Source organism: Pelmatolapia mariae, linkage group LG22, assembly GCF_036321145.2.
Source record: "Pelmatolapia mariae isolate MD_Pm_ZW linkage group LG22, Pm_UMD_F_2, whole genome shotgun sequence".
In the NCBI taxonomy this organism is placed as follows: Eukaryota; Metazoa; Chordata; class Actinopteri; order Cichliformes; family Cichlidae; genus Pelmatolapia; species Pelmatolapia mariae.
In genome coordinates, this window is record NC_086245.2 from 32,978,929 (window position 1) to 33,004,967 (window position 26,039).

The 26,039-nt window shown below is 38.2% G+C and overlaps 1 protein-coding gene and 1 long non-coding RNA gene across 4 annotated transcripts in view; both read right to left on the reverse strand.

Moving 5' to 3' along the window:
• The window catches only part of phf14 (PHD finger protein 14), a 178,881-nt gene extending 164,253 nt beyond the window's left edge, over nt 1–14,628 (reverse strand). Inside the window, exons 1-4 of one of the 3 annotated variants that reach the window (XM_065471420.1) lie at nt 14,530–14,628; nt 12,415–12,525; nt 9,960–10,711; nt 5,826–5,958 (exon numbers count right to left, since the gene is read on the reverse strand). In XM_065471420.1, the coding sequence (XP_065327492.1) occupies nt 5,826–5,958; nt 9,960–10,711; nt 12,415–12,525; nt 14,530 (997 nt within the window). In that variant the 5' untranslated portion in view covers nt 14,531–14,628. Of the gene's footprint in view, nt 1–5,825; nt 5,959–9,959; nt 10,712–12,414; nt 12,526–14,150; nt 14,231–14,529 lie in introns of those variants that run through there. The other 2 variants (XM_065471419.1, XM_065471421.1) reach the window with 2 other exon arrangements.
• A 5,804-nt stretch (nt 14,629–20,432) lies between these two features.
• LOC135932458 (uncharacterized) lies at nt 20,433–21,545 on the reverse strand. The gene is made up of 4 exons (XR_010573537.1): nt 21,435–21,545; nt 20,939–20,998; nt 20,751–20,841; nt 20,433–20,584 (listed from the first exon to the last, which is right to left on the reverse strand). It is a non-coding gene; the product is annotated as an uncharacterized LOC135932458 (long non-coding RNA).
• Between the last annotated feature and the right edge of the window lie 4,494 nt (nt 21,546–26,039).

Consider the following 26,039-nt stretch of genomic DNA (forward strand, 5'->3'; position numbering starts at 1 on the left):
ATACCCATCCCTAACCAAGACGATTCAACCCGCCTCATTTCTGTCGCAGAAACTGAAATGTTGCGACAAAATGTCGAGGAAAAGCACAGAGTTTTTTAAATGGACTAACAATGAGGTGGCGTTGTTGCTGCGAGTAACACAAAAGTACAAAGATGCAAAAGCGATTGAGAATTAAAGAAATTGAAGAAAAGCTATTTGGTGCATGTACAAACTGATATTAATCTTTAATATGGCTGAAATAATTGAGCGCAAACAAAACAACTGCTGTATAACGCCTTCCGCTATGTTAGGTTAATTGGTCACGACTGCATCACATGACTAAAATGCGTCATCGTTTTCGAAAAGGCTCCGGGTTCGCTGTCCACACTGCAACGCGCAAAACGGCGTTTTCAAATGTATATGCTTTGGAGAGCGTTTTCAAAACGCTGCGTTTTCCTTGACCAAAAACGCTATCTCAGTGTGGACGGAAGGCCAAATTGGAGAGAAAAAGATGTGTTTTCAAATGAAAATGTATTAGTGTGGACATGGCCGAAGTTTCGCCCCAGGAAGGCAGCAGGCCCAGACAAGGTGTGTCCTAGGCTGTTAAAGGCTTGTGCTGCTGAACTAGGGGAGCCGCTACAACAAATCTTTAACATCAGTCTATGGCTGGGGAAGACATGCTGCATCATTCCGGTCCCCAAAAAGAACCGCGCCAATGAGCTGAATGACTTTCGACCGGTGGCACTGACGTCACATCTTATGAAGACTCCAGAGCAGCTCTTTCTCAACCTCCTCCAGCCCCAGGTACAACATGTCCTGGACCCACTACAGTTCGCCTAACAAGGCAGATGTCGTTGTGGAGGATGCTATTCTGTACCTCCTACACAGAGCTCACTCGCACCAGGATAAGGGAAAAGGCACAGTAAGGATCCTGTTCCTCGACTTTTCTAGTGCCTATTATACAATCCAGCCCCGTCTGCTCCAGGAAAAACTCCACAGACCACAGTATGTCAGGCTGAAGGACATCACGTCTGACACTGTGGTCAACACCACAAGAACTGTGCTGTCCCCCCTTCTCTTCACCCTGTACACCTCTGACTTGAGCTATAACTCTGAATCACGCCATATTCAGACATTTGCGGATGATACAGCCATCATGGGGTGTATCTGGGATGATCAGGAAGAGGAGTACAGGAGTCTGGTGAGGAACTTTGTCACATGGAGTCACACAAACCACCTGCAGCTCAACACATTGAAGACCAAGGAACTGGATGTGGACTTCGGGAGGTCCAGACCAGGTGCAGTGCCAGTTAAGATAGAAGGAGAGGAGGTGGAGGTGGTCAACATGTACAAGTACCTCGGACTGTGGGTGGACAACAAACTGGACTGGTCATACAACATGCAGCACCTGTATAACAAAAGCCAAAGCAGACTGTATTTCCTCAGGAGGCTAAGGTTTTTCAACATCTGCAGGAAGCTCCTGTGGATGTTCTACTAGTCGGTGGTTGCCGGTGTACCTTTCTATTCTGTGTTGTGTAGGGGGAGCAGCACAGCAAAGAAGGACTCATCCAGGCTGGAAAAACTAATCAGGAAGACTGGCTCTGTGGCCGGCATGAAGCTGGACATTCTGGTGACAGAATTATTTATGACCACATCCTCCGCATGTGGTCATAAATAATCAAAGGAGTCTACTCAGAGACAGGTTGCTTCTCCCCAAGTCTAAGCCCAACCTAAGACTTATTCTTGATGATCTGGATGGCGCAACCTTCAACTATCGCAAAGACCACACACTTCCATGTACTGTTTTAAAAGTACAGTGATACCATGTTATTAGGAGAAACAGCAGTTCGATCTATTATGGGGTTCAGTACAGCAACAGTCATCACCCATTTTGAGTTCTGAGCTTACCAGATTGTTAATGTAACAGATGCGAAGATTAGACTTTGTGAAGAAATGATACATCTTTGTTAGAGCCATAAAAATGAACAATATTTAGGAAAAGACTTTTCAAATGAGATAAACAGTCTTTTGGAATCAGAAATTGTGTGACTGCAAGCAATCACAAGTATTTGAAATGCCCAACTTCTTTCTACAATTAAGTTCAATATTTTAACAGTCTGGAAAAATGAACACCATATCTGTCCTTCCAGATGATGATAAGAACTGGCTGCAAGGGCTGCCATGTCCTCTTCTTTATCAACCTCTATTGCAAACCACTTAAGCTTCCCTTCTGTGTCCTTTTTATGGAGATTAAACATGTCCCAGAGAAGGAAAATATCAACCAGGAATATGAACAAGATAAATTTAAGACCAGCTCTTAATATCTTGTGTCTGCCTATGCCTATGGAGAATTGGTGATCAGCACTTTTCTTATCCTTCACTACTCTGTGTTTGTGTTGTTAAAGAGTGTGACTGTCCGAGATGGTAGAACAGGTCATGCTTTTACCTTAAAGGTTTTTGGTGTTTCAAGGTTAAAGGTTAATTCAGCCCACTTGAGTGACTGTCCTGACATTTCAAGTTGAAAGTGTTTATTATGCTATCCATGTCATATTTGGTGGCATAAAGCATGTGTGAATATTTACGTTCTCCAAACTCAAGTCTTCACTCTTCACTGCTCAACACTGATGAATGCAGCACCTTTGCCATAAGAAATTGCACTTTTTAAATCCAGCAGGCATGTCATTGCCAGGATAATGGATCAAATAACCTGTGTACATGTGAGTGCCCAAGACTAACAGACCAACTTAGAGAAATAAAAAAAAATGCTTCATAGCACCATTGGAGGCTTTATACCTACACGTTTATCTTAAAATGAGCTCTGCTTGCTCCCTTTAAATCTCCCTTTAAAGCACAACAAGAGGGGAAATAACTGAATGAGAGTGTATGCATGGCCACCTTTAATTGTGTATTTCTCCGAGAACTCCAATTCAAAAGAGATGACTCACTAAGTCATTGATTTTGCTTCCAAGCGGTTGCACTCACTCAGCTGAAGAAGCTGGACAGAAGTTTACTCCCTCCTTGTCCTTTGTTACAGTTCAAGATTCAATAATACAACAACGATACAAGATCAAAGAGCAGATAGATGCCTGAATAGGGTTTTTTTTTTAATGTTACCAAATCGTATTTACATAAATAAATACATCCCTACACTGCTATTTCTCAAATAACCATTACAGTAAAAAGCAAATCAGTATTGAACATGTCCCCAGTTGTCTAACTAACTACATTTCTAAAGGTTTTTCCCTGTGTCATTTCTCATTATTACACATCAATTATGGACTTTGTGTATTGATTTCTTTGCATGTGTGGATTGCATGGGTTGTTGCCAACATTTGGTGAGAATGTCATATCATTAAAGTGCTTTGAGTGCTCCAGGAGAGTAAAAAAAAAACACTATATAGAATCAGTCCATTTACCATGTCAGTAGCACCTTCAGTAATACATTTACTTAGAAAATTGGTCATGTGTTCAATACTTATTGTACCCGCTGTATACCATATTGTATCATATCTATAATGTTAATGTTTGCACTTCATAGAATCTGCATAAAAGTAAATAGTTAATAGAAGTTACAAAAGTATCAATATTTTGGCAGCAGTGTATCAATAAATTATCACAATAAATTATATTTACATTTTGATATTAGTCTCATCATGCCATGCAAAACTGAACTGAACAGAAGATGTACTTCCTTTTTATTATGACTGTGTATACAAAGCAAAGCAGCAAAGGAGACAAGCATTTGCTTCCTATAACAAGGGCTTTAACTCACATACCCACCAGAGTAGCATCGGTATCTAATGACCTATTAAACATGACATTGCAGCATTGCGCCCTTGCAATCTCCCCATTTCAATGTGCAGTGAAAGTGTAGACTTCAAACTACATACCTGTTTTTTTAAATTGTGTTGATAGGCCGACTAAAACCAGACTTTTATTATCTAAATACAGTCATCATTTTGGCACAGGAAGAATGGGTAAAAACAGGATTTTGTAATGGAAACGTTTGTGATCAGAAAGACCTTGACTCAATAGGCCTGATGACCAAAAACTATTTAAATGAAGCAGAATTATGTAGGAGCAGCAGTCTTCTTTCTTTGTAGGTTGACATTCACTGAACAGAATATGGTTAAATGGTATTAAAGTCAAGTGGTTATATATAAGTTTACTCCATTACAGCCTACAGCTGTTGGGCTTCACAACACTGAGGTGAGCACAAGACCCTTGGAAGTTCATCCTTGCTATTGACAATGTGCTGGGAGACTAAGCAAACCTAGCAATGGGACATACTGATGTTAATTGGGAAGAATGGTTATTTAAGTTTACTTGAAAATGGTTGCTGGTCCCAGAGGTGCTGGTCTGAGTAAAACAGCTGAAATACTGGGATTTTCTTACAACCATCTCTTTGGTTTACAGAGCATGTTCCTAAAAAGAGAAAATATCCACTGATCAGAAGCTCTCTGGGTGAAAATGTCTTGCTGATGCTAGAGGTCATAGCAGACTGCCAGGAAGACTTCAAAGCCCTAGTCATCTCATACTGGTTTCTTGAAAATGAACTTTTATTTAAAATATTTTTATTTGATACAAATTATTATTTGAATCTCAGCAGCCTGCAACAAGTGCTTTAAGGTGATACTGTGCAAAGGAGGTAAAACCTCGAATCTGATGAAACACCTGGCGACGCATAGCGTTTTTTTAAAAGCCGAGAAATGCACCATATTTGATAGCTTGCTGCGAGACCTCACACCGAGCACATCTACTGCGGGTGTGGTGCCTGTTATCGGAACCGGAGTTAGCAACATCCCCCAAGAACCCGAAGAGGAGAGTCCTGGCCCCAGCCCTGCCAGTGTAGCAGAAATGATGACGGATGATGATGGCAGCAGCAGCCGTTCTTCTCTGCGTGAGTAGCTTAATGTTGTTCCTGTGTAATTTACGTTGAGTAGGCTAACCACGTTATTAAATTAATGCACGTAGGGTGAACTAGCAAACACCGTCGTAGTTAGATGCGGCTGTCTTCTTGTTTGATAGAGTGATACCATATATGCCCTATAGCTGCAGAAAAGACTAACATTGTTATCTTTTTACAAAAAAAAACAAACAGCTAAACATGAGAGATTTTTGGACAAAATTTGTGTTTGCCATTGTTTAAGCACCGGTTCCAACCAAAGGAGGTATGTTGTATCAACAGAAAAGGCTAACTTGGTTATCATTTTGCAGAAAAAAAAAGAGACTTCTAAAAATAAAAACATAAGAGGTTTTTGGACAAAGTTTGTGTTCTCCATTCTTTAAGCATTGGTTCGAGCACCGTTTAAGCACCGGCACCGTTTCAAAAGTACCGGTTTGGCACCGGTATCAGATAAAACCTAAACGATACCCATCCCTATACTTGACTGTTATGGAAAACAACTAAAACAGAGGCGAGTCTGTAGTAGTGGAAGAAGGCTAATAGAGAAAGCATTCATCTCTCTATCCACCAACTGCCTTATTCATCTCTTCTGCCCTAAAAACCGCTACAGGAAGTCTTTCATAGCTCATTAACATTATTATTATTTTTTACTACTACGATTATACCTGGTGACGCTATAGAGTATTTAAAGAGTATATAGCTACCTAGCTTACCAATTAACCTAACCCCACTAACTGCATGTCTTTGGATTGTGGGAGGAAACCACAGTACCTGGACAGAACCCATGCAAACACAAAGAGAACATGCAAATTCCAAACAGAAAGACCTTGGTCAGATGGTGAATTTGAACTTCTTGCTGTGAGGCAGCAGTGCTAACCACCGCACCACCGTCCTACATACATGCATGCACATGCACACTATACTGAAATAACTACCTTACCTTCATGGACTGTCACCCCACAGTTGTCACACTGAATGATTTCATCTGCATCCTCGCTGTTGTCTCCCAGACAAACGCAGCAGATGAGAATGTGTTGTGTGCTCCAGGTCTGGGACCGATCCAGCAAAGCACCCTGGGGAATCAGGGAGCAGAGTCAGAGTCACAAACCCAGTGACTGACATTCATGGAAACGGTTGAAGTTGATTCTCTTGAATTTACTATGATGACATCAAAACCTCTCATTGGATTGCAGACATTCTATAACTCGTGTTATACTTTGGTATTATGGAGCACCACGCAAAGGTGCCAATGTAAAGGCCAGCAGCCTTAAATTTAGTTCAGCTGTAAATAAGCTAAAACAAACTTATGGTATTAAGTTCTTAGATATTACAGATATTAATAAATGGTATATGCATTTTAGATTATCATCTCTGATTTTGGAGCAGGCGTTAACAACACTCCTGAAAAGAGTTTCTATTCTTAATAGATAAAACACTAAACCAGCATATAACAGAACAAGAAAACAGATTCCCATGACGCGTTTAGTATTTTCTTTTTCAGTCACCTTTCTCACTCAATATGTGTTAATAGACCTCTCTGCATTAAAGCACACTTGTTATTAATCTCTGGCTCTCCTCTACAGCATGTCTTTATCCTGTCTTCCTTCTCTCAGGCTCAGGGAGGTTCTGCCGGAGTTTTCTACCTGTTAAAAGGGAGTTTTTCCTTCCTGCTGTCACCAAAGTGCTTGCTCATAGGGGGTCATATGATTGTTGGGTTTTTCTCTGTATGTATTATTGTAGGGTCTACCTTACAATATAAAGCGCCTTGAGGTGACTGTTGTTGTGATTTAGGGCTGTATAAATAAAACTGAATTGAATGTAAAAAGAATTTTAATAAATGAACAATAAAAATTACATGTTGTTATTAACAAGAGTTCAACCTCCATCCATCCATCTACTTCCGCTTTATCCGGGGCCGGGTTGCGGGGGCAGCAGCCTAAGCAGAGAAGCCCAGACCTCCCTCTCCCCAGCCACCTCCTCCAGCTTATCTGGGGGAACACCAAGGCGTTCCCAGGCCAGCCGATAGATATAATCTCTCCAGCATGTCCTGGGTCTGCCCCAGGGCCTCCTCCCAGTGGGACATGCCCGGAACACCTCACCCAGTAGGCGCCCAGGAGGCATCCTTGTCAGATGCCCTAACCACCTCAGCTGGCTCCTTTCGATGTGGAGGAGCAGCGGCTCTACTCTGAGCCCCTCCCGGATGGCTGAACTTCTCACCCTATCTCGAAGGGAGAGGCCAGCCACCCTTCGGAGGAAGCTCATTTCCGCCGCTTGTATCCGCGATCTCGTTCTTTCAGTCACTACCCATAGCTCATGGCCATAGGTGAGGGTAGGGACGTAGATCGACCGGTAAATTGACAGCTTCGCTTTTACGCTTAGCTCTCTCTTTACCAGGACGGACCGGTGCAGCGTCCGCATCACTGAGGCCGCAGCACCAATCCATCTGTCGATCTCCAGCTCCCTTCTCCCATCACTCGCGAACAAGACCCCGAGATACTTGAACTCCTCCACTTGGGGCAGGAACTCATCCCAGACCCGGCACTCCACCCTCCTTAACAAATATATTCTCTGTTGACTGCATTTTAAAATGGACTCTGACCATCAACTCAAGTTCAATGTGAACACGAAGACTGTACCGAGATGTTTGTAAACTGACCTATCTGGATGTCGTGAAAAAAAGCTGGCTTATACTCCATCTTACAGCATCTTTAGTCAATCCTTTGTTCTAGAATCGATAACTGCAGTCCTAATTTTCACAGGCCTAAAATTGGACAGCTAACTAACTAATTCCTCCTCAAGTTGGTATTACTTTTGTTAAATTAAAGAGATATGAATGGCCACATCAATAACTGGGTAAGGTCTTGAAAAGAAGCAATACTTTGGTAAGCTCAGCAACAGTAAATGGACTGGAAGGCCTTGGGGGATAATGTAGATGACCACTGAAGGTTTCCCTTTGGAAGAAAAAAAAAAAAAAAAAAAAAAACACTCTCTACAACATCTTGCAGAAACACTTTTACGAAGGTAGGAATATCACTGTAAAAGGTAACGATCTAGATACAAAGTAGAGCTGCACAATTAATCAAATTTTAATTTTGTTCACAATTTTAGCTTGCTGAAGAGCTTATTACTTGAAGTGGGCCATCATTAACTGTCTGGAAATACTTTGTATTTACCAGAAGCAATGTTAACCAAGAAAAGTACTGTAGCATTGTGTCTGCACTGCAAACAAACACAACTAACTTATTCAATCACCTAAAAACACACCACGAACTGTGCGATAATTAACGCATGAAGGCTAAGAAAAACAATGTAATGGTTACTATCATGAACTGTCCAACACAAGGGAATCATCCATAAGAGCATGCATCTGCGTATCCATCCAGCACTAAAAATGGGTGGATGGGTCGTGATTAGCGCTCCAACTAGCAATTATTAGAGTAATTAACTCACTGGTTTACATTTTAGAAATTGCAATTTTTATAGTTTAACTCCATAAAATATCTGTGATTATATTTATTTTTCATATTAAAATGTGTTTTTTTAAAGAAAATCTTTTGTTAAGTACAAAAAACTATAAATAACCTCAAGTAAAGGCAAAGGTTAAAGTCTAATAAAAGAAGACATATATGCAATCTAAACTAAGGAATAAAAACTGTAGCTTTACTTCATCTTCTTGGAAGGATTTATGATGTTAATAGGAGGCAAAAAGAGTTCTGACAATGTTTTATCTCCTGGACGAGGGAGATTTGGTGTGTTCATGGTTATGAGCTCTTGTACATGTGTGTCTGCATGTGACCGCAATGAAAAGAGGCCAGCATACATTATCAGCATCCAAGTTTGCCCTGTACTTTGATGCAAAGCTTTTGTGTTGCTAAAAACAAGATGTTGCAATAGTTTTGAATTGTGTTGATAGGCCAATATTTTTAATGATTTGTTCGCTTTTTCCTCATGTCAGAGTTTGTTGATCGGGTGTTTTGTTCAACGCCTCCCACTCTTTTTGGGTTTTTTTTTTTACCCAGTAAAGGTTTTAATAGTAATTACAAGAATGTTTTGGATGCTAGAACCGTGTTTTCCTTCACTCAACCTGAGCTCGGCGTTTCATAATGACTCTGCCTCTTTGCTCTTTGTGGTGTGTGTGTGTGTGTGTAGGTGGGCTCCACCTCCACATTAATCCTCTGAGGTCCGGGTGTAGTTGGCCATTTTTGACTACTTTTGACTTTATCTTTTTATTTCACCTTTAAACACGGGTATTATGCTTTTCAGCACAACCATGTCTGAATTTACAGTTATTTTCTTCATTTTGACAAACTGTATGAACACAATTGACCTAAACTCACATAAAAACAAAACCAATCGTAAAATCTGAGTAGTTAGATTTTAGACTAATAAAAACCACAACACGAATTATTTTCCTAACTTGATATATAAATTGTAAATTTTTAAAACTTAAGCACAAATTTTGCAAACAATAAAGTTATACATAATATTTACCTAGAAATGCTGCCATGCTTTAGGTGTTTTGGGGTTGTTGTTTGGTTTTTTTCCACAACCATTTAGAACTATTTACAAAACAGGTGCTACAAAATGATGCCACACAAATTATTTTTGCCACTCAAAAAAATAGTTTCTGTCCACACCAAGACAGGGTAGCACATCACAGGCCTGACAACAGATGGTATCACTCCTCCTGTTTTAGACCCGGAGACAGCGTTGACATTGCATCATTACATCTACCTTTGGTGGCTTTTTGGCTACCATCTGTGACATTCAGTAGTGGAGTAATTGTTTTGACACACAAAACAAAGCCAATAACTACACTACCACACAACACTACACACATGTCGCAAAACTTCCCCCTCTTCCTAAGCAATCAAATGCCACATGTTACAATATAATTTTTTGATTGGTTGACATGACGCATTTTTCCACCAACAGAGAAGGGAGTGTTCATCCTGTAATTAAGGGTGGCCACTCAACAATGGTGTTCATCAAAAAACATTTTATTAGTTATTATTATTAACAATGTTTATTTGGTTTGAACTGCTTTTTGAAACGTGTCTGATCTTGTACTCACCTCGCTGCCCTTTCCCTGGGACATGCTGTCATTGGTCAGTTCTTCATCAAAAGCACTGCTGCTCTTTGTCTTCTTTTTGGACTTCTTCGCTTCTTTGTCACTATCACTGCTACTATTAATGTTGTCCTCACCATCTTCCTTGTCATCATCATCATCATCGCCGTCGCCATCATCGTCATCATCATCATCATCATCGTCGTCGTCATCATCGTCATCGTTGTCATCGTCATCACTAGCACTTTCACCACCCTCTTCATCTGTGCCTCCTTTCTGAGAGTTTGCTTTGCCTTTCTTCTTTCCTGCTGTGGGTCTCCAGTCATTATCATCTTCACTATCGTAGTCGTCCATCTCGTTCAGGTCTTCCATGGTGGCAAAGTCCAGAAGTGGGCGGTTCCTGCGGAAATTCCATTTCTTGGGCTCAGCTTGAGACTCTTCAGCATTTACATTGTTGGATGCAGACACTAAGGAAGATCCAGTTTCAGCAGCTTCAGCAGGCTCTGGAATTTTCTTGGTCTTGCGTCTGCCTTTGGGTGCGATGACAGTGGGAGTGTCTTTGGTGGAACTGTCTGACGATTGCTGCCGTTTGCTCTTCTCCTCATCCTCAGTCAAGTTCTCCTCAGCAGCCAGGTCTTTGGCCTCCTCCTCATCTATGCCATCATCTGCTGAAGCAGCATTATCTGAATCACTTTCTGAACCACCTGCACTCACTTTGGACCCTTCTTCATCACTGCCATTGCCTGTGCCCTCTGACCCTGTCACAACAGAGAAGAAAGTGTCTGTGAGATCACTGAAATGTCTGGCTGTTTCTTCAGCAGAACCCACAATGTGGAGGAGGGTCTGTTTACAGTCAAACTGGCATTACTGAACTTAGTACAAAAAGTAAAGAAATGTGGTACCCACAACTTCATTTCCTTTACAAAACAGGCACCATGTAAATAAACAGGCTTTCAAATGGAATAACATTTACTGTCAAGAAGCATTCTCATTGCACAGAAATAATCAAACAAACACAAATTTCCCAACTTCATACACCTCCTCAGTGTTTGTTTTGACTTCTGTGGTTAGGGCCTCCTTTGATGTATTTTTCTTTTATAATGCCCAACAGGTCACGGCAGATGCCCGCCCTCCCCGAGCCTGGTTCTACTGGAGGCTTCTTCCTGTTAAAAGGGAGTTTTTCCTTCCCACTGTCACCAAAGCGCTTGCTCATAGGGGGTCATATGATTATACAGGACTCTGTTAAATTCTAAAAAAAAAACAAAAAACTAAAAAAAAAAACTAAGTACACCCTTACTGTTTCCACAGGAATTAAGAGGTTAAGTAGCAGCCAGGTGCTACTAATGAAATTAATTAACTGATCATCAGCAAGGGTGACTACCTCTGGAGCATTTAGGTATCTGCTAACACAATGCCACAATCTTCTCACAAACGGACATGCCAAATTCACCTCAAGATCAGACCAGGCAATACTCAAGAGAAACTGCAAAACACCCAAAACCTATATCTCAGACTCCACAGGCACCAGTTAGGGTGTGAAATTTTAAAGTTCATGACAGTACAGCTAGAAAAAGACTAAAATCAGTGTGAGTTGTCTGGAAGGGTTGTCAGAAGAAAACGTCTTCTCTTTTAAAAGAACATGTTTAAATTCTACAAGCTCTCACATATTGCGACATAATTACCTTCACAGTCTCTGTCCACATTGAAGTTTTATGTGGCAGTGGGCTGAGACTGTGCAAATCAAGAGAGAAGTCCCTGCTTCAAAATCAGCATCTAAAGCTTGACTAAAATGTGCAGCTGCACACATGGGCATCATCTTCTAGTATAGAAAGATGAAGATTGACTTCCTCCAAATTCCTCAACTTCATCTAAAATCAAAAGCTTAACGGTTAAAACTGAGATGCAACGGCTTTATCCAGCAGGACAGTTATTCCAAACACACATCCAAACTAGTTTTGAAATCGATGTAGCAGGGTACAATAAAGTCTGTGAATGGTCCTCTCAAAGCCCCGAAAATAACCCTATAGAAAATTTCAGAAAATCATCAGAAGAAAGCCTGATGTGATATTTTTCAGATTCTTGAAATTTAGGATTATTATGAACCACCGATGACGAAATTCATAAAAAAAAATTACACTGGAAAGTTTTATTCCAAAATTAGTGACTTGTGCATAAAAAAATTAAAATTCATCATTTCAACATTTCATATGCTGTGTTGTGTAAATGAAATATCGGGTTTAAATTATTTTATTTTATAATACTGTAAAGTCATAGCATTTTTCTTAAATTTTGCCCAGCATTTCAACTTTTCTAAAAAAAATTAAATTAAATTAAACAGTTTGCATTTAAGTTAGCCAGCCAAAAGCTTATTAGTCTCAAGCCATTTGGACTGTTCATTTCTGAACAATAAAAAACTATGCATGTATTTAATACTGTTAGACATCACAAAGGCCATACTTACCTGAAGCATCTCCTACTTGAAAGTCACTGTCATCTGAACTGTCATAATCCAAGGCATCAAGCAGAGAGGCAGCAAGTGGTTTTACCTGCCGTCGCTTTAAACTGCGGTCCACTACATGGGGGAGTCCCAGAAACCAACAGACAAGAATGCAACATTTGAGTAAGATGTCATGAGCAGAAAAACACAGCTTAGAAGACAAAAACTATAAAAAGCAGATAAGCGTTGCATGTTTAACCATGCAAAATTGTTTTTACTTTATTGCCTAATGATCATTACAAAGCATAAAAGTGATAATATTTTATTTTATAGTATTTCAAATAAAATTGGGCTATGAAAAGGAGATTATGGTGGTTATGTGCCCATATGTAAAGTGCAGCGTTCTGTACTGCAGACCATAATATATTATTACAGCGATTACAGCATGCTATAGGTATTAAAGGTACGCTGCAGTGGTTTGAAACATATCTGTCTAACAGATGGAGAGTCCTCTTCACACACTAAGGTTAATTATGGAGTTCCACAAGGTTCTGTGCTAGCACCAATTATTTTTACATTATACATCCTTTCCTTAGGTTGTATCATTAGAAGGCATAGAATACATTGTTGCTGCTATACAGGTGATGCTCAACTTTATCTATCCAAAACAGATAACACACACTATTTAGTTAAACTAAACTGCAGGAATGTCTCAAAGGTAGGTAGATGACCTCCAATTTTCTGCTTCTAAATTCAGATAAAACTGAGGTTATTGTGCTCGGCCATAAAAAGTCTTACAAATATGGAATCTAGCCTCTGGATGCCACTACCTTAAGCTCCAGTAACACTGTGAGGAGTGTCTGAGTTGGGGTAAACTTAAGTGTCCATAAAGGGCTGAAAAATGTCTATAAGAGAGCCACTGACAATTTGTCAGCAAGATAGTTCCAGACTTTGAAGGCCTATACTGTTTTCTGCAGTATATTCTTTTCATACATAATCTTTTTCTTGCCTCCCACATTCCTGGTGAACTCCAGGACAGAAGAAGCAGTTTCATCCCACTTGCCAATCAATCAGCATTGGCCTTCATGCTGCTGAGTTTTGGAGGACTCCACAAAAGTGTTTGAAAGGGTAGGAGTTTTATGGTTGAAAACTCCTGGGCATAGGAAAATACATACCCTTATATATACCTATAAAATACCAAAGGTACCGCAGTGCCGTAGGTAGGTTGTGTACGATAATACAAAGTTGCTTCAATGTAGAGATTGTTTTGTAATGATGGTCTAGTTCACCTGTACGGTCTGCACCTCAGATTGACGGCGAGTTACACTTAAAGACATTTAAAGCAAACTCAATTTGTGCTTTATGCAAATCAATCTATGCTGCTACAAAAAATATTCAGCACCCAAACGTCCAATTACTTTTTAGCCCTTAACGTTCGGGTATCCTGTATCAAAAGGACAGTTCTCTCTCAAACGCGGCTTTAAATAGTGGCGTAAACCTATGTATTATTTTCCCTTCAACACCAACACGAAACACAACGTTAATCAGCTGCAGACATTAGGTTTTCTGATGCTGGGATTTGTACAGCTCTTAGCTACGCAACTTGCCTATTAGCACACTGTTAGCAAACAAATAGCACCGCTGCGCCTAAACGGCTATCAAAAGCGGTCCCTGTTTTGTTTTCACGAACGATACATGTTTTTCTTTTTAACTGAAGAATCTACGATAGTCGTCTAAAACAGCCTAAGAGGTACACTTACCAGACATTTTGGTCCGTCAAGCACCATAGCTAATCGTGCTGAGCATTATTAGCTGTACTTAAATTATGACGTTCTAATTGAATCACTGATGCTCGTGATGCGCTTAGTATACATATAAGGACACAATTAAAAGCATTCAAAAGTAAGATCCAAGTTAATGTGTTAACATCAGACCAAGTTAATGCAAAACTGCACGTGAAACACAACAGCATTAGCATTTAGCATACCAGCAACATCACTACTAGTCACAAAGTAGAGCCGGGCTAGCTAACTAGCAACAGTTTGAGGGAACAATAATTGTTAATTGTGCCAGACGGCAAATACAATTTGACTATATATATATATCTATATATAGAAATGACAACGTGGAAGGACTCACTCTGTACTTCACGTTGACTACGACAGGTCTCCTATTAGAAGCATGGTATATGGACAATGGAGAACACCGTGGTGACGTACTGACGGCTGCATATTGTTGCTATGAGGACAGTTACGTAGTACAATATGACAGTCACGTGAGAGCTAGTGAATCAAAATAATAATATCTGAGTTTATAAACTTTATTTAATTAATGATGACATTAATTGTGTATAGAGTGCATGCAGGCCTACTATAAAACCAATGCTAAGTTTTGGAACCATAGAAATGATTAAAACAGCCCCCACTTACTGTATACAAGTTTTTATAATAGACTATCCAATTTAGGGGATTTTTATTTATTTATGTATTTTTAAAAAAAATAATAATAATTACTATTACTAATTACTAATTACCAATAGAATAACATAACTTTTTTCATTCCGAAAGTTGGGAAATCCCTGTTACAACAGCTAAAACCAATAAATAGCTTGAAATTTGTATGTAGCACAACAAAATTTCCATAAGCTAAAAACTTCATAACACAAAAGAACTCTAAACTCTAAAGGTTAGTGTGTAAAAAGCTGACTATAAAAATAAATAAATGGGATAAAATGTTTATGCACATCAGAGATGGTTATGCAGAACTTTTCTAAAAATGTACCTATTTGAGCTGGAATTGATGTCAACAGCACTGAACATTCATGGGGATGGTAAAAGTTTAAATTTCCATTTAAAATATCTATTTATGAACATTCTCACATTATGGTGGAATAACAATACTTATCAGGTTTGAACAATCAGATTGGGTGCACTGTATCAATATGAAAAAGGTGGACAAATAAATTATCCACATATATTTTTCAAAGATTCAAAATTACACTTAATTTATCATTAAAAAAGTTATAGGATTCAAAATGTATTGTTAATTAATTGTTTTTTAATTGTATCATTGCTCCTGTCTGAGGTTTGTATTTTTTTTTTTTTTTTTTGCATATTTTTGATAAAAAAAAAATTTCATAGAGAATCTAATGCTGACAATTAACTTATTTAATTTAAAACAGATGGGGAGGGGGGAATAAAAATTATGTTTTCTAATGAAAAAACTGTGAATGTTACTCCAAAGGAATGGAGTAGTATAAATGTATACTTTGACTTATTTTCAAAATTAACTTTGTTTCTGTTGTCCTCTTTTGACTTTGTCAGTTTTGCAAATAAGAGATGATTAAAATAAATGAACCTAGATTGATCCTGATGCATGCTAAGGGGAAGACGGATGGGACAGGAAAGCAAAAGGGATGATTACAGCTGTCCTTTCTTGATGAAAAATGGCCCTGAATTGTGCAGAAAGAGGCCTTTTTTATCAGCTTGTATCAAAATACTGAGGATATCACAGTAGTGATCACTGTCATCATCACTATCAGCATTTTCATCCTTTTCTCTCCTGCCCTACTTTGATCAACATGGAGCCTGTTTGCAGCAGATAGTGTTGGAGGGAATGTGTTGAGTACTTTGTCTGACATTGAAATCAGTGGGATAATGATCGTCAGGCCAGGTGGAAGTATAACAGCCACTTCATTGCACCAGTTTTTCACAGCCACTTCATTGCACCAGTTTTTCAAGCAGAAAAAGGGTTTATGCCTATAGTGCTTATGTACTATTATAGTTAAAACCTCAAAACAATCCCCAAACACAAAAGGAAATCAGAATAGAAGTTTTCAGAAGTTGAGACTAAGAGAGAGTGAGGTGAGGATGGTCTCACTCCAGTGCATCACATATGGAAGTTTAGGCATTTTAATGCACTGTGTATAACTTTTGTGTCATTTTTCAAAATGCAATCCAACATGACATTGTCATATGCGCTGGATTCCTCAGTTGGTACTATGGCAACAAAAAATGAAGAAGGATTGGAAGGAGTTTGTAACAAAATATTTTTATTAAATATCATCTAAGAGTAAAAGACACCCCCCCTCCCCACCCCCAAAAATAAATAAATAAAAATAAACAAACAAAGAAAAAACAATAAAACCAAAAGAACTCACTGTGTTTGTCAGATATTTGTTTTGTAACCTGCCAAGATGCTAATCTATCCCACAAGCAATGCAATTATCTAATTTTAACACCAATCTGTTCAAAATTCATGCTAATGGACTACCCATTTAATTCCAATGTGACCCTGACTGGTCCTCTAGTTGGGCAAACAGGTTGATTTATGGCAAAGCAGGACTGTGTGTAACTGGTTGATCCCCTGGTGTACTCTTATCAGCCACTTTATTAGTTATACCCACTCAACTGCCCATTGACGCTAATATTTAGTGACCCAGTTACATGGCAGTAAGTCATTTAAGCGTGTAGCTATGGTCAAAAAAACTTGTTGAAGTTCAAACTGAGCATTACAAAAGAGTAATTTAAAAAGAGAAAATATCGTGGCAGTTTTTTCGGGGGGAAATGCATTGGTCATGCCAGAAGTCAGATGAGAATAGCCAGACAGAGAGTGCATTCTCTGAACGCACAACACATTAAATCTTGAAGCAGATGGGCTATAGCAGCAGAGGAGCATAATGGGTGCCACTCCTTTCAGGTAAAAACAGGAAACGGAGACTACAATTTGCAGGAGCTCATCAAACTGGTAAAATGAGTCTCAATTCTTACTGCTACATTCTGGTGGTGGGGTCAGAATTTTGTGTAAACAATGTGAAATCTATTTTGCCTCATATCAACAGTACAGGCTGATGGTGGTGTAATGGTGTGGGGAATATTTTCTTAGCAAACAATGGGCCCATTAGTACCACTTAAGCATTGTTTAAATACCACAGCTTACCTTCATTTTATTGCTGACGATATCTATGGTCAGCAATAAAAATGGACTGGTTCTTATCTCAAAAGGTTGGGAGATCATTGATCAAAGACTACTGATCAATGGCTACGAGTCCCATTCACAGAGAGTTGGGGAATGTCTGCTCTTCTGTGTTGTGCCATCTGCTTCGCCAGAGGTTGTTTGGTTTCCCCAATGTATAAATCCTGGCAATCCTCCTGGCACTTAACAGCGTACACTATGTTACTCTGTTCGTGTCGGGGGAGCCGATCCTTGGGGTGGACCAATTTTTGGCGCAGTTTTGGGGCTTAAAAGCCACAGAGACTCTGTATTTAGAAAGAATGCATCTCAAAGGTTCTGATACTCCTTACACAAGGAGCCATATTAATTAACAGAAAAATAAACTTCACTGTTCTAATTCTTGCTGTATTAGCAGTAGAACAAAAAATGTAATAATTCGAATTTGCCTATGCTACCTTACCACAAAAACAAATAATTTAACAAGCTGAAAAAACTTAAATTAAAATTAAATTAATAAATAAGAAAACACAAATTTTGGTGTAGAGACTGTGCTTGGCAGCAAATATGTTGTCATGGTCCACGCGAGCATCCTGTGTTTTTCTACTGTTTACCTGTGTTCCTTGTTATCTGCCTCTGGGTGGAGTCATCATTATTCTACCTGCTCAGCTCAACTGATGGAGATCTGAGGCAATCAGGAAGGCAGTACTTAAGATCAGAGTCAGCATCTCTTCGCTGCCAGTTTGTGTAGAACAACATTTATACATTTTCTAAATCACCAAATTAATACATGCTCATTCCAATGCAGTTTGTGCTTCATTCAGTGGTTTTAGTTCAATAAGGCGAGGTCACTTGGAAAAATTGAATATGATTTATTGTGATAGGGAAATTAGTGTATTTGGCGATTAGACTCTGCTGACCCAGCGTGGTACACTGTAAAAAAAAAACTGTCAAATTTACGGTAAAATACCGGCAGCTGTGGTAGCCAGGAATATACCGTGAAAAAAATGTGGAATCTGTAAAAGACAATACGGTATACTGGTTTTGTAACCCTAAATTTTAAGGTAGACAACATATTATTTTACCAAAATCATGATAGAAAAAAACAAATATATTTGTCAATTATACAGCAATTTAATGTAAAAAATGCAACTTTCCATAGCTTTTTACGGATATTTGCAGTAAAAAAAAAAGTTATAATATAATAATATTTACAGTAATTTGTTGTTAATTTAACAGTAATAGGATAGACCCTATTATTGTAAAAAACTGTAAAAATAACAGAAATATGTTAAACCTTATTAAAACCTTTGACAGTAAAAAACACAGTGAAATTGTATAACAAATTACAGCATTTTATTTTGACCAGATACATTTTATGGTAAATTCCTGGCAACCACAGCTGCCGGTATTTTACCGCTAAAAATACAGTACAATATGAGGAACATAAATGGTTTACCGTAAATTTTACATTTGCAACCGCTAAATATAGAAAAACCTAAAGATGCTCATATATAACCAAGGTAGTGAATATTACTGATAAACAATGAGAAAATTTGACATACCATTTGAAAACAGACTAAACATATCATTTTCTCTATTCCTACAAAACAGCATAGATCTTGAGAATACAGCATGTGTCCATATATATGGCTGGTAATCCATGGAGGAATGAATAAACATGAAACAAAATATTACCTGCCCCTGACCTATCAATAGTAATGAGTCATTGGGTCCTGCCTAGGACTCAGTGGAGTTTCTAATGCGCATGGTGTCGAAGATACAAGCTCTGCAGGAGTACTTCAATGTCCATCAGGAGTTCACTTTGGACTGGCAGGATCCCCTCTGCAGCAAAAAATGGACAAAGTTTGATCAGTGCTTGAGCAAAATGCACAGAAATGAACAAAATGTGCTGCCAAAAACAGATCTAATGATAAATGATTTCTTAAGTGTAAAATATACAGTTCTTAAAGGATAGCTATTGTCAAAATGCAACCTGGGCTGGTTTTTTTTTTTTACTGTAAACGAGACAAACATATATCTAAAAGCATAATTACGACAAATGAGCCGTTTTTGAGATTGACCTTGATTTTGTTTTGTGGTCAATAGCCAGTGAATGGGAATACTAGGGGGCCAGGTCATAAATTTGAGCGCATCAAAATCAATACAGTAAAAAAAAAAAACAGCCCAGGTTGCGTTTTGGCAATATTTATCCTTTAAATCTACTTATGTAAAAGTGATACATAGACAACCCAGCCCTAATCACAATCACAATTTGTTGGAAAACGTATTTAAGTTTCCTATTGATTTATCATAGATAGGGCTGTGCGATATGAGCAAAATCTCATATCCCGATATAAGAATTCTATCGTCCCGATAACGATATAAATCACAAAAATGTAACATTTTCTGTAAATTCTGTGAATCTCGGGCAGCTCGTCTTGCGGGAAGTGTTTCCAGCTGCGCGTCATGTACTTTGAGTCGAGTGTTTTAACCGATGCATGAAACTATACATTTTTAGATATAAGTTGTAATGGCCGCCGTTTTCTTTGTATTTATTACACGGCGTGCTGCGGGGAAAAGCCTGTTCTAACCTTTTAGTCTAAGGTTTATTTTTTAAACAACTGTTGGCTCTTTTTTTACTTCTCATCTGTAAATAATCTGCTCTTTCACGTGATTCAGTTTATTTTGAAAAGTCTCAACAGGATCTTGAGCTTTATTGTGAAAGGTTTTTATTGTGAAACGATGCTGTTACCGTCGTTGTTGCTAACCACAACGCATAAAAACAGGGGCTTGTCCGTCTGTAGTGTGGTTATATTAAATATAAGAGAAAGAGAGAACTTTAAGAAATTAATATAGCCACTACAGTGACCGTCAAAACAATGAAAAAATACTGCCGTAAACAGTTTATTTTGTGACAGCACGAAACAAACGATAGTGTAAATCATCCGATATATATCGTTATATCGAACAGCCCTAATCATAGAACTTGAAGTTAATGGCTGAATGCATGGTGATGAGACCTATCATTCAATCTACATTTTATAGCGTATGAAACTGCTCACTTGAATAATACCACTGCTTACCTCTTATTGAATCTTTGGGTGCAGACTTAATTGAAGAGCCTCGTATAAACAGGCAGGGTGTGATGTTTAGGGAAACCAAAGAATACAGGTGCCATCATTTCTGCCAGAAGACTCATGGGGTGCACCGAAGCTTTCATTGTGGACTGGCTAGATACCTTCTGCATTCAGAAAGAAAACAAGAAGGGCATACACCATAAACAATAATAACTGACAAAAATAATGAGACAAGAAATTAAAGTAACAAAATAAGTGCAAATCAAGTTTCCCTGTGTTGCAGTGTAGCTGAATGTTTTTCAACAATTTGATTTACGGTAAAACACATACCAAATATTTCCAGCCAAGGTTTGTTTCAATCTTCAGCATGTTTTTCCTGCCATTGTCTTGAAACTGTTTCATCTGTCCCTCTCATTTGATGCTGTTTACAAAAAGAAAACAGCAATATTGTAAAGGGAAAAAGGAAAATGAATTTAATGGGAAAAAAAAGAAAAAAAGATTATGACCTGAAATCTCACCATTTCCTGAGAGTCACAGGTCCTTTGAGTATCCTTATGGTTTCTGCTCAAATTCAGTGTCTGAAAAGGGCAGGAACAAAACAAACCTTTTTAATCATAATAAAGACAAAATAAGACTTAGAGACAGACAACAAAGAAATGTGTAAAATATTTACATTTATATTTAAATATTTACACCGAAAGAAACAACGTGGCTCATTCCGATGCAGTTTACACTGAAGCACGTAGCCCCTTGATGACTGAACTACCTTACCACAGAAATTACAGATTAACATAACTCCATGTACTTTGGTAATTCCTCCCTAGCAAATTAAGCAGCCAAACACAGAAACTAATCCAGAGCAATGCTTTCCTGGCGACAGTAATGCTAACTCAACTCACAAATGCTAACTTAATTCACAACCTCACTCATAAAAAACGAACTGCTAAAATTATCTATAAACGCTGGGCTGGTGGATTTTTATAACAGAGATAACTTGAAGTTGCATGTACTCACCTCACCTCGAACTAATTGTAAGCTGCCAGGATGTCTACAAATTCCGAAGATGCTGTGGTCCAAGCAGCCATAAATGGCGCTAATATAGGAGTTCAAAACTGTGTCCGTTAGCGAAGCCAAGTCTCCTGCATGAAAAAAAGAGCGGTTGGCACACAGCTCAGCAGCGCGCCGCGCTATTGGTCATTTTCAGGTGACGTCATCCCGCAATGTAACGTCGCTCTTTGTTTCTTTAGGAGGAGGCTCGAATTTGATCAGAAGTCACGTCTGCAGACCGCTGCAGCCACGTCTTGCCTTGCTTCCCCTTTTTTTGGTGAAATGGTTCGCTCATACTGCACAATGTTGCTACCAGAATTTTTTTTTCTCTGCAATTCGAACGTAAAACGTCTGTACACAGTTTACCAGCAGTTTAGCTACCAATCAACAGCGATCACACAAACTCAAAATTTAAGGCGGACCCACTTAAGGTGGTCTGATAATATGGCGTGAAACACAACAACATAAAGTTGTTTTAAAATAATAATTAAAAAAGATTATTGAAATCAATTTTATTCACAACCATGAACTTTATTTTTAACATCTTCTTTTGCTGTTGATTTTTTTTTATCAGAAGGTTAACAATGATAAACTGCAGGCCTAACTTTTAATCTGTATATCAGTATCTGAATTTTAAAATAAAAAAAAATACTATCAATTTTATTGTCTTTAACTGCTGATATTTCCTTTTTTTTAAAATGGTATTTACTGGTTGTATTATTACAGTGGACCCTATTTTTTAACATCTTGCTTCTGTAAAAATGAATGTTTTTGTTTGCTTAAAAATCTACAGCTTTATACTGTGAATTCCAATGTGCACAACCCCAAAATATGTAGTTTTACTCAAATAATACCGTAAAATCTAAGTGTTTCAGACATTTTCAACATTACAATATTTAATTGTAAAATGTATGCATATTTTTTTGTTTTCACAGACAATATTTATAATTTCAACATTTTATTACAGTAAAAAACAAAGTTTTATCCAGTCTCACAATTAACGGTTATTCAATCTATTTAATACAGTAAAAGGAAGTTTTTGGTTTTACGCTCCATTACCGTTGGAATTTGACGGTGTATTGCTGTATATTTTACTGACTTTTGTTACAGTGTAGAACAGAATCCCAAATTGCACGCTAACCAATCAGAGGCTTCAGTGACAGTGTTAGCTCTGCCCGCTGACTTTGATGGGTGAGATTGACAGATAACATTAGTTCATGAACACAGCAACAGTGCCAAGAGTCCCAATATTAATTAATTAAATCCATCATTAAATTGTTTAAAAAAAAGTGTCATTCATTAATAGAAATAAATAATTTATTAAATGTTATAAATGAAAAGAATTGAAATTAAATTACTTTTTAAAATATGTTTAATTAATCAGAATCAGAATACTTTCTTAATCCCTAGGGAAATTATGTGGGTTACAGTTGGTCCAGGACAGTAACAGTAACAGACTAATTGCTCAATTATAAATATCAATAATTTACAGAGGTGATTATAATAAATATCAATAATATTGACAAGAATATGACAGAGGCTGAATATATATGAATAATGAATTATTTCCCATTTTAATTGATTAATGACACATTGAATTAATTGTTTAATGGTGTATTTAATGAATTCATTTTGGCACCTGAGGCCCTCCATAGTTTACAGGTACATTGTAGAAAGCTGAAATCTTGAGAAAGCATCCTGTTCAGTCATTGATTTTCTTGATGAGCCAGACGACAGAAGTAATTACACAGAGTAAGAATAACACAGACTTTAGGCAATAAAAACACTACTATAAGGATATGCCATGACAAGTAAGCTTTAAAAACTCATTTGAAGAGGAGTAATTACATTGGATGTTATTTATAAATCTTGAGGTAAAATGTCCCAAAATGTCAGTGTGATCTACAGCCTCCCTCCACCTCAGGACTTTGCATTTAAATTGGAACATTCATTCATGTGGTGTAAATAAGGTGGCACCATGTTCTGCATTTCTATTTCATGAGTCTGCCTTTACATCTTCTTTTGGATCTGGAGAAATATAGGACTGTATTACTGTCCCACTGGAAGTGTCTGATGATTTCTTAATGAATAAAATGCTCACTGGTGACCAATTACTTCTGAGGCATGTAGAACAAATTGTATTTAAGGAGATAATATTTTTTATCTCTCTTTTAAATTAATCTGATAATTCACTGTGATGAACATAGAGTAAAACATTTTACTGTTTAATACTGTCTCACAGACTTCAGAAGATCTAGGGGTCTGTGCAGAAGAGGGATCTGGACAGATAATACAATTTAGACTATTTACGTAAATTTCAGTTTGATTAATTCTAAAATGAACCAAAGTTCATTCTGACTAACCTTTTCCAGACCCAGCATCATCACTCAGAAAACTGACATGCCGGGAAAAGCAAATCTATTACAAAATAGGTCACACATAAACACATCTAATGCTGGTCCAAATATTACAGTAGAATTGGTGGAGGTTTGAAAGCCATCCAAGCCTTAATGAACCTTTGTGAAGACACTCTTTTTGACTAGTTTATGTGAGTAGTGTAACAAGTGACTAGACCCATGTCGTTTTTTCAGGTCTCCCTCCTCAATAAGAATTAAAAAGATTTTCATGCAGTAAAATTCTTAGTATGGAAAAATAAAAGAACGTACAGCATATTTCAAGTGCAGGTGAAATGGCCAAAACTGAAGAAAAAGTCAAGCTCAAAAATAATCAAACAAGAGAAAATATGGAAAATTATGAAAAATAACTGTGATTCTCCAACTTACAGATGATCATTGTCATGTTGAGGATTTGTGTTTAACTTCTCTGTTATTTAGCCACAGGCGGAGAGGTGAGATTGGCACCAGGTGCTTGCTCTGCCTGCGGGTAGAGTTTCCAATCTGGTTTGTCTATTGCACCCCTGTACCAGATCAACTCATCGTGTGCAGGGTATTTCAGGGCTGGAGTTTGCCTCAATTCTTTGCCAGGATGCTACCTGTCTCATGCTCGAGTTAATTAGTTTCTCTGGAAATCCTGAATCCCTCAACGTGTGAAAACCTTCAGCCACACTTGCTGCGTCAGCTTGGAAACTCCAAAACCTGTAAAGGAAAGAACTCACCTGCCTGCTCACGCCCCACCAGCTCCACTCATCCAAGTTTGCTTGTTGCCAAATCACCACTGACGGACACACAAAGATTCTTGAGACGAAATGTATCCTTGGCAGACAACAATTAAGCCTTAAATTTACTTATAGCAGTGCTTACTGTAGTTTCGAAACAGAATGGAAAAACGTGATACATTATCTGAAAACCTGGCTGCTGCTTTTTTTTCCCAGATGCTCCCTTTAAGGGTCGCCACTGTTGATCATCTGTTTCCATTTTACCTTTCTTCTTCACACCAACCCTTTGCATATCCTCCTTCATTACATCCGGGAATCTCTTTTGTGCTATTCCTGTTTTCTTCCTTCGTGGCAGCTCCATATCCATCCACCTTTGTCCAGTATATCCACTATCCTTCCTCTGTACATGTCCAAACGATATACTTTCTAATCCTGTCCATTCTGGTCACACATCTTCAACTCTGCCAGCTCCAGTTCTGCCTCCTGTCTTTTTGTTACTAACACCATCTCCAAACCAGACCTTAGAGCAGATCTCAGTACCGTCTTGTAAACGTTCCCTTTCACTCTTTTATCCTGTCACTTGTCTTCACCCACTCCACCTTGCCTGCGCTCTCCTCTTCACTTGTCTTGTGCCCTGTTCCTTGCTTGCTTTGCTGTTACAGCTGTTTCCCTCTTATTCACACACATGTATTTAGAGGTGGGAAATACAAATACTCTATTACTGTACTTGAGTAGAATTTTAAGGTATCTGTACTTTACTTGAGTATTTTTTTAAAAAACTTTTCACACAAAACACAAAAGGCTATCCTATTCATTTATTAATCACCAGGCGATGTTGTATTTAGAAAGAGGCAGTCATGTGCCATAGTCAGGGGTTTAAGTGGGTTGTGTTTTCTTTATTTATGACCCAACACCAGAACAACTGCAGGTGTCTGTAAGTTTCAATCACAGTACTTCAGCATCTAGCTAGCATGGCAAAAGAAGAGCGAGCGTAAAGGGAATGACATTTTTTTCAGGGTAAGGTAATTTCACATGCAGCTATTGTATCAGCTCAACAAACATCAGCAAAGACACAGACTATTTGTGTGCATTTTGTTGCACAGTGTGTTGCTAGCAAAAGCTCCAGCTGCTGTATTTCACAGAGAGAGAAAATAAAGAGAGCTAACTTCACTCAGAGATGGAGAAAGATAAGAAAGACAGGACAGGAGAGGAAGAACAGAGCTTTGACTTAAAGATAAGGACTGATTTTATCAGATCAGTGGGATTTGATAAACTGGAAATGTAAAGCTTACATATACGTCCTCATGTTTTCAGATAATAATTTCCATAATTGTGTACATGTACAATAAAGGGCTATTCTATTCTATTCTATTCTATTCTATTCTAAACCAGCTATTGGGTCTTTACAGATGACATTATGTTTTTTCATATTGTGAAATATGCTGCAAAACAAACTG